This window comes from Henckelia pumila, chromosome 2, assembly GCF_033568475.1.
Source record: "Henckelia pumila isolate YLH828 chromosome 2, ASM3356847v2, whole genome shotgun sequence".
NCBI classification, from domain to species: Eukaryota; Viridiplantae; Streptophyta; class Magnoliopsida; order Lamiales; family Gesneriaceae; genus Henckelia; species Henckelia pumila.
The window spans coordinates 19,441,481-19,451,255 of NC_133121.1; the positions used below are offsets into that span (position 1 = coordinate 19,441,481).

At 31.7% G+C, this 9,775-nt stretch overlaps 1 protein-coding gene across 1 annotated transcript; it reads right to left on the reverse strand.

Annotated features, from left to right (window-relative positions):
- Positions 1-1,595: 1,595 nt before the first annotated feature.
- On the reverse strand, positions 1,596-3,977 carry LOC140884792 (transcription factor FER-LIKE IRON DEFICIENCY-INDUCED TRANSCRIPTION FACTOR). The gene is made up of 4 exons (XM_073291651.1): positions 3,432-3,977; positions 2,385-2,585; positions 2,079-2,252; positions 1,596-1,979 (listed from the first exon to the last, which is right to left on the reverse strand). The coding sequence occupies exons 1-4, from the start codon at positions 3,957-3,959 to the stop codon at positions 1,863-1,865; spliced, it is 1,020 nt and encodes a 339-aa protein (XP_073147752.1). The 5' UTR covers positions 3,960-3,977; the 3' UTR covers positions 1,596-1,862.
- Between the last annotated feature and the right edge of the window lie 5,798 nt (positions 3,978-9,775).

Here is a 9,775-nt window from a genome sequence, read left to right on the forward strand (position 1 = left end):
ATCATAACATTGTTCTTTGTGTTACGTGTTCATTGATGTGTGAAATGCTTTTTATTTTGAAAAAAATGCTTTTCGTATTTATATATATATTTTTATTTTCAAAAAGTATTAATTAATATTTTTTTAGAGGTTAGTTTTTCTCTTCTTCAAAAGATTTAAAAATTTGTGAATTGTGCGCAATCGAGAGGTTGCAAGTTGCAACAATATTGGGGCATGCACCCGGCCTTTTCAAAAAATACTAGGAAAAAATTGATTACAAATTTTAATTATATTTTTTGAATTCTAATTTATTTATATGTTGCAAGTATATGCATATGTGCACTGTGTTATGACTCAAGTTAGATTTAAAGTATTTGAGTTAATTGTTTACAAAAAAAATCATAATTTATGTGTTATAATGTATTTGAAATTTTATATTTTCACACGTTTTGTTTTAGAGAAACATCGTTAATTTTAAAAAAAAATAATGTATTGTTCTTTATTATTTTAGGGTTCATTTCTAAATCTCGTCTCAGATCTACCGCGCATGTGGTACCCGAAAACCGATATTCACCCTCTCAGTAATGTTATTTTCTCAATGAATAAATGCTCTAGTTGAAAAAAAAAAGGTTGATCTCGATGGGGACCCCATCTCACATGAGTCAGATGTTCATTGGCTCATGCGGGGTTAAATCTAGGGATGTGCACGAGCGGCAGAGATCTGAGGGAGGGAGCAACATGACCAACCCCCAGAGCATACCCCACAATATTTCAGCAAGGAATATGCGCATATGCTCTAGTGCCCGCAACGTTGGGGAATTTCTTCCTACGTCACCTCAGACCTTCCCAACTCGTCTATGCCCCTGTGGGTGAATAAATGCTCTAGTTTCTTCATGATATATCCGTGAGCATTTTAACACAAAAATACCAACTATATATATATCGGACAAAATCAGTTGGTTAATTCAAACTTGAATTCGATGCCAAATTTTATTGATCAATATTCAATATAGCTGCGTTTGATATTGAGCTTTCTCAAACATGCATAGGGGTGGGTTTTCGATATACCGTATCAAAAATATCGGTATGAAAAAAATTCATGCCGGTACCGATACCGAAATTCCAAAATTTTGGTATGAAAAAAAGTCCATACTGATAACGTATGCCGGTACCGATACCGAAATTCCAAAATTTTGGTATGAAAAAAAGTCCATACTGATAACGTATAGATACCGAAAAGAATTTCGGTATACCAAAAAAATATATGTATATCGAGGGCTAGCCTCATGCTCGCCGTACAAGCCGCTAGTACAAGCAAAACAAGGTTTTAATTTACGCGTGGCTAACATAGTTTGCAGACTATATATTGAGCTAGCTTGAAGTTTACCCAATACACACCGAAAGAATATAGGGGTTAAGAGTTCCATCCTCATTAGAAAAAAAAGGTTTATTTGGTTAGCAACTACTTTTCATTTATCTTCAATTTTCCAAGGGAAAAATTATTGACAGTAGAGATCAGCAAAGAAAATCCTTTATAAACCTAATGAAATATTTTTTCACAAGGTAACTTGGTTAGCTAGATACAGCAATATATATCCCTATCCCACTCCCAAGTTTAGTTCAGATTCCGGCTTCCTATTTTAGTGCCCGATTACATGCTGCACACCAATGGTAGTGTTTGAAAGAGCTTTTAATAAACACTTAATTTGAGCTTTTCCTTCACAAAACTTTACAAATTTCAAAATTTTGTGAAGCAAAATCTGATAAGTGCTTATTAAAAGATCTCCTAAACAGTACTACCCAAGCGGCAAGGAGCTAGCGCCCCTTTTTGTTTAGATTCTTCTAATTTCAAGTAAAAAGGCCGCCATGCGATTTGGGGAGATTCAGAAGTAGGCAGAGTCGAAGGCCGATGTTTCGAAATCGAACCCTTGCTCAAGAAAAGTGCCAGCAATCCACAGCTTCAAGTCCGACAAGTTCATGCCCAATTCACGTTCTTTAATCTGTTTTTCCGTCCAATATTGAAAGTCTTGATTTAGTTGAATATGACATAGACTTAGAAAGATTATAATCGTCGTGAAAAAATGATAGTATATGCTTACATGACAAGTGAATGTCAGCACATAGTTATCAGCAGAAGCAGCCAAGTTAGAGGTTTGTACATGAAAGCTTGGTAGCCATTCGAGAGCCCTATAAAGAAGCGCCGCAACACCTTTGTCTTTGTTGGACACTACTTTCACGTAAAACCCTCTTTCCTCTACTTGAAATACATTTATCTGCAAATTTATTAATTATGCAACTCTAACTTTAATTAAAATCTATGTTATTTAGCCATTTTAGTTGTATATATAATTATATAATAATTAATATCGGATTTGACAGAAATACTACGTGTATATATATATTACCTTCGATATTTTCTTCACCGTGGGATGGAAGTTTGTTGAGTCCATTTTCTTGGAATCTTGAATGGTTTTCACTTGGTATTTGTTATCTTGTGCCGTGAAAGACGACTCGAGATCAGCAACCTCAGATTTCAGCCTTTTAAGTTGCATTTGCAGGTCTTGTAAATATAATACTGCATCCCCAACTATTGAAGCCTTATCCATCTGAATACACAAATGGTAAATCATGTATGTTCATTAAGAAATATTTGTCGATACTTCCATCTCAAGCAAGATGCCCTTAAAATTAATTAAGCTTTAATATATATTCAATTGAAAAAGATAGAAACATTTTATTATAATTTTTTTTTTAAAATCAAAATCAAGGAAAATAGTCAATTTAATCCTCAAAGTTGTCATGTTTTGTTTTGTTTTTTGTTGTTTTTTTTTTTGCTCTAACTTGTCAAAGTTACATTTTATCGGAGTGCTGACGTGGAATCTGAAAATTATTGACGTGACATTAAAAAAATAATGATATGTCTGGAGCCACATCAGCATTCCGGCGACATATATAGGACTAAAAATTAACAAAATACAAAGTTACGTACAAAACTTGAGCACGATTTTGATAAGTTAAGACAAAAAAAAATGACAACTTGGACTATATTGAATATTTCTCTTTAAAATTACATCTGCACAAAAATTGACTTTATTAAAATTATTTCTTATATCAAAACTTCACGTTGTTAAATTCATGCATCAAATAGTAAGATTTATTAGTACAACATATGGACTACTGTTTATGTGCATAATTAGGACAATCTTCACAAGTAATATGGATGTGGCCAAGTGTGTGCATCGATTAATTAAGTCTTGCATGACCAATTCACGGTGGTTGACATTTACACTATATATTATAAGTGAGTATTAATATATATGTAGATTGATGTGTGCAAAGACATTATATCTTATAATGTCATAATTATGCAAAAAAAAAAAAAAAATTATTTGCAATATGGTTGGAAAAGAAAGTGAATTAATTCTAGACAAAAACTTGAAACATATACGAACCTTGGTAATGTTAGGGACCAAAGATCGCAATGCATAGAGCTTCTCCTTCATCCGACCTCTCCTTTTCCGCTCCGATATCAGAGTTCGGGACCGATCAACTTTATTACCTTTCTTCTTCGCAGCCGCCACGCCAGTGGCGGTGGTGCCCGACGATTCCTCCCCGTCCATGATCTCCTCCGCCTCAGCTTCCGCCTCCTCAAAAATTTTATTCGATGCATTATTATTATTATTATTATTACTATTACTATTATTATCGATATGATTCATCGGAATATCAAAATCAAACAACTCTGACGGCGGAGCCGGCGAAAAAATCTGGCCGTCAGCCAAAGGAGCGCAGCCCATATCGTGCTGATCGCCGCCGACGTATCCCAGAACGTTAGAGTTAATCGCGGAGCCCGCGACATTTTCGCCGCGAATGAGGTCGATAAACTGATCGAAAATGGCTTCATCCATGAAATCTATCAACCCAAAATCATTATGTTGTTGAAGCGGGAATGTTTCCGATCCATAATGATTTCTATCCATCTCTCTAGCTAATCAGGAAAATTTAATCTGTTGGACGCTGATAGTTTTTTAATTGCATATATATATATATAGAAGTGTAGTGTGAAAAGAATCGAAAAGTGGTATATTGGATGTATTTATTTAAATTATAGTTTTGAAGTTGACAAAGATGTTTCTAAAGTATACAACTTGTTGTTTATTAATATTGTCATTAATGATGTATTTGACATTAGTTTGTAGTTTGTACAGTTCATTTTGCTGTTAGATTCTCCAGATGTGATCAACGCGGTACATAGAAAAAAAAAAAGTGTTGAAGAACAATTTTGAGCTTTTCATTTACAAAATTAGAAAACTTTGTTTAGGAGAAACTCAAAAGTGTTTCCTTGATCCAATCTCAAACAATACCTTAATATTTTTAAAATTTGATTTTGATATATTACCTTTTAATTTTTGATTATTTTGATTTGATGCTGACGCGTGAGTAATTTTTGATGACACGTCAACAATTCATTGAAATTCATTGTCATTTTTCGATACGACATTAGCACCAAAATGAAATAAAATTAAAACAAAATAAATTAATAAATATAAAATCAAAGTTACCGCTCTAGAAATAAAACCAACTTTTAATAGACAGTGGATCAAAAGTTCAAAACAAAAAATAGGATAAGTTAATAAAAAGAAGGGTGTTTTTTTATTTATTATTTTTTAATTATTTTTTGTGTTCCACATATTCTTCCAGTGGCGGCATAAAGGCAGTGGTGTATTTTTCTTACTAGTTTTTTTAGTATTTGCTAATTTTCACATACCAGTCAATTGTTATTTTTTGGTTTTCTTTTAAATAAAAACGTTAAATTCGATTTCAGTAGATGTTATCTCAAGTTCAGTAGTGTTGCTATATGTCTTGTAATATTTTCTTATGAATTAATTTGTCTTAGAATAGGAGTTGTGGTTGTCTTTTCTTGGGGATATCCAGTGTACTTGTACTCATTTACCCGTTTTTAGTAGAATTTATTTCATTCAAAAAAAATTTCAGTAGTTTTGCATATATAAGCTTCAGAATTGATTTTTCTCATTGTATAACGTAATAAGAAAATAGAGTTATTTGCACCAAACATCTCTGTAAAATATTGAAAATGCACACTTCTTCCATGTGAAATTTTAATAGGCATCTTTAACCCTGACTTTTTAAAAAATTAGCACACCCGCCCCTTCAAATGAGTGATTGTTGCGCACGCGCCCCTTATGCGACTGGGCAAATATTTTGATATTTTTTTTGCACCAAATACCCCTGTAAAATATTAAAAATGCATATTTAACCCATGTGAAAATAATTTTTAAATATATTTAACACATAATACACAATTTTTATTAAAATCTAATTATAAAATATTTAGCAAACACTTTTAGTTTTATTAATTTTATTTTTAATTTTCATTAAATTTATTATGATTATATAATTATTTTCTAAAATAAACGAGATTTAAATACCTAACAGTACCAAAATATTAAATCAAAATGATAAGTTCATGCATATTACTTTTCAATTTAGGATTATAGATTTTTGAACCAAAATCTAAATTTTTTAAACTGCATTGCATAATTTGCATTAAATAATAATACACAATATTTATTAAGATCTAATTATAAAATATATTTTCAAACATTTTTAGTTTTATTTATTTTTTATTTTAAATTTTAAATTTATAATTAATTTATTTTAAAAAATATTATTACTTTATCTTGTTATCATTATTTTATCAAATCACTTCGTGTTCAACTTCTCCATTAAACATGATTCATAAATAATAATTTAAATATCTAAAAATACCAAAATATTGAACCAAATGATAAGTTCATGAATGTTACTTTTTCGATTTAGAATTATATAAGCATGTTATTTTTTTTATTATTTATTACAAATTGTGCAATGCATATTTTCGAAAAATTTAAATTTTGGTTCAATAATATATAGTCCTAAATAAAAAAATAATATGTTTGAACTTATCAGTTTAGTTCAATATTTTGGTACTTGAAATTATTTAAATACTTATTTATGAATGCATATTTAATGAAAAAGTTGAAAATACGAAGTGAGTTTAATAAAATAATGATAACAAGATAAAATAATAATATTTTTTAGAAAATAAATAATTAATTATAATACATTTATAATAAAAAATAATAAAACAAAAAGTGTTAGCTAAATATTTTATAATTGGATTTTAATAAAAAATGTGTATTATGGGTTGAATATATATATTTAAAAATTATTTTTACAGGGGTCAAATATGCATTTTTAATATTTTACAGGGGTATTTGGTGCAAAAAAAATATCAAAATCTTTGCTCAGTCGCATGAGAGGCGCGTGCGAAACAATCACTCACTTGAAGGGGCGAGTGTGCTAATTTTTTAAAAGGTCAGGGCTGAAAATGCCTATTAAAATTTCACAGGGAAGAAATGTGCATTTTCAATATTTCACAGGGGTGTTTTGTGCAAATAACTCTAAGAAAATATGAGGTATTGTTAATATTTATAGTTTTTTATTGCAAATTAATTACAGTGTAGAAAATATGAGGTATTGTTAATATTTATAGTTCTTTATTGCAAATTAATTACAGTGCTCCAAGCTACATATGCTATAATTGTGAAACTGGTTATATTGTCTTATATGATTAGAGTTATGTATCTTATTCATTTTTAATCGATTTTTTAGTAATCCGTAAATTATTACCTGTCTACTAAGGCAGTAACTAATATCTTCAATGAGAAAATCATTTTTTTACTAACTCGTCCAATTTTGGATTCTAATCAATTAACTTGTTAAAATTTTGTTTTAATACACTAACTTTTAAATTTTTTTACTATTTTGATATAATTGATATTTTTTTGTCCGAGATATTAGTAATATTATTCAACCTCACATCAGTACGTAATAACTGAATGGATTGATGCTAACATATAGGTAGTTCTTGCTGCAATTGCTAATCTAAGGGCTACAAGAAGACCAAATGTATTTTGTCATATAAGGACTGATCATATATTCCATTACATAAAAAAGAAGATTTAGCCCTTTGAGTACCACTTAACCCTAATCACCCATAATAGGGAAAATTGCAATTTGGATTGGTTAAATTTATCACTTTGTGATTTTGGTTATTTATATTTTCAGATTTCAGTTTTCGTCATTTACATTCTTATTTTTGGCAATTTTAATCATTTTTCATCGAAAATGCTGATGTGACGCTACATACGTAAGTTTCACATCGGCGTTGCATACTTGCATTGGTGTCACACCAGCACCACGTCGAAAAAATGACAAAAATTACCAAAAAACCGAAGATATACTATAATTGAATTCTAACAACGTAGAAGACCGAAATCGCAACGAGATAAACATACAAAATCAAAAAAGAAATTTTTCCCCATCATAATTCATACGTGCGGTAGCATCAACAAATTTTCATAATAGCTAACGCTCTGCTAAAACAATAATCAGTGTCAAAATTTGATGACTTACATGATCAAATATTAACTCGGATTAACTTACAACACAAATTTCCAAATCTTGCCAGAATACGTTAGCATTTTGTTTTTGTTTTTGTTTTTGTTTTTGACATTTTGTTTTTGTTTTTTAGGTGGTGCAGGGTAAAATTATATTATGAACTTGCTGATTTTTATATGACCTTTAATTATTATAAATTATTATTAGAAATTTAGAATTATGAAAAGTATTACGTTGTTTAGTTGACTTTGTAGCACCCAGAATGTCAAAGTTATGATGTGGACGCCTTTTCTTTGTACGCTGTATCTACTCCACTGGCATCTTACTTTAATATAAAATTATATAATTAATATTATAAATTACTTAAGTTTACTGCGCTACGGTTCGGAAGTGGTCCCAAACGGTGATACAATATTAAATTAAGATATAATATTAGGAATACCTTAATAATAGGGGTAATTATTTTAAAATCCCTAAATCTATACATAAATTTCTCATAACTCCCTACATTCAAATTTTTTAGTTTGTACTCCCTAGTGGTCCCCAATTTTGATTAAACAAGTATTTAACTAATCTTTTGTACTTTGGCATTGTTTTACCTATCGAACCAGTTCATGTCGTGAAGAACTATTGGTTGCGCAAGGTTTCCAGCCTATATACTTTAGATTAGGGTCCAACATGCTTCCGTAAAGTGAATCAAATTTAAATACCTCTTTGACCATAATGTCGTCGGGTCATACCTGCCGAGTTTTACGAAGTGCTCCTCACACTCCAACCACGCAGTCGCAACAGATGGTTTCTGCACAAGCTCCTTCAACGACACCCAGCACAGCCTTAATTCGTTTTCTACCTTAAGGCGTATGGTATATAAATTTAATTATAAAACATGAACATGAAAGAACAAGAGACTTTAGAAAATTTATTCAGACATAATATTATTGCATAAATCAACTCCTTTGAAGAGGAGAAGACAACTTGTTTAGCTACTCATAGTAGCCTCGTTCTTGAAATACATAAACGCAAACTTATTACAATAGAAAGAGAAATATTACAACAATTTTATTTGTAAGAAAACTGAAGGAAATGATCGATGTCTTCAGCTTCCTCAAATGCCTGTATTTATAGCTGTAGTTCCACTCGTTTCACCGAGAAACTTCAGGGAATCTTACAGCTGTCTTGTATTTCTTTATGCCATTATTGATGGCATCTTTTACTGGTGGAGGAGGCAGCTGTCTTGAATTTTTTATGCCATTATTGATGGCATCTTTTACTAGTGGAGGAATCACATGCCTGCCACTTTCTTTTGGCTTTATTCTCCTCACATGCCTGCTTTATTGTTGTCGGGGCATCTTTTGCTTTTGAAGTAGACCCCTGTGAAAACGCATCTTTGGTGGTCCTTGTCCACCTTTGCTTGTCTCGAAAAAATCCTTTCGATCCGTTCGGGGTCTAAAGGTTTTTCCAAATTCTGGCTCCTTCTGATTTGGGCATTCTGGGCAGATATTCTCTGACCATCGTCCAATATGAGCCATGTTACAAAATTTTCGGCGAGTTTCTTTACTCCCCGGCAGCTTGTTGTTCCACAAAAGATTTCTCTTCTTTTCGAAGAGTTCTTCCGCAAATGCTGTAGTTTTTCCTGTCATTGTGTTCAACAGGAACGATCCGTTCACAGAATTCTAATAAAATTTGAATGGAAACTTGACTTTGTCCATCTCAGTAAGACAGACCCAAATACCCCATGCCCTTCTGGTTGAGATCTCATTTTTCCCGAAAGTGGACACCAAGGGTATTTCTTCAGTTTTAGGATCCTTGATAAATTTATGACTGTTTATATCAGGTCTCCTCAGCTTGATAAAATGAAAGGGTTCGTGTGATCCTTTCACTGTTGGTTCTGGAGCTGCACTGAAAAAATATAACTCAAGCACATCTCCTCTGGACAAATGATCATTATTTGCCCATGTTTCTTGGACTGCTTCCTGAATCCATTTTGGTAATTGTGATATCTCCAGAAAGCTTGGTGACGTTGTATAAACTGAGGCCAAAGCCCCAAATTCATACCAGAGTTTTACATCTTTAGGATTGACATTGTTTTTTAGCCAGACCCTTGGATATATTCCTGCAACATCAACCCTGCAAGTATTCGGGTTGATTTCATTCTTTGTATTCAATTTCTCCCACTTCTGTTGATAAACCTGGAATGGAGAAATAATAGATGGATTAGTATTAATCTTAGATTTGCCCTTGTCAGTGTTGGGCCTAAGATTGATCTCTTCCTCTTTTACCCCAGAGGCGGAGGGTTGACTTGATGAGTTATCCTCATCAATTGTTGCTTCAT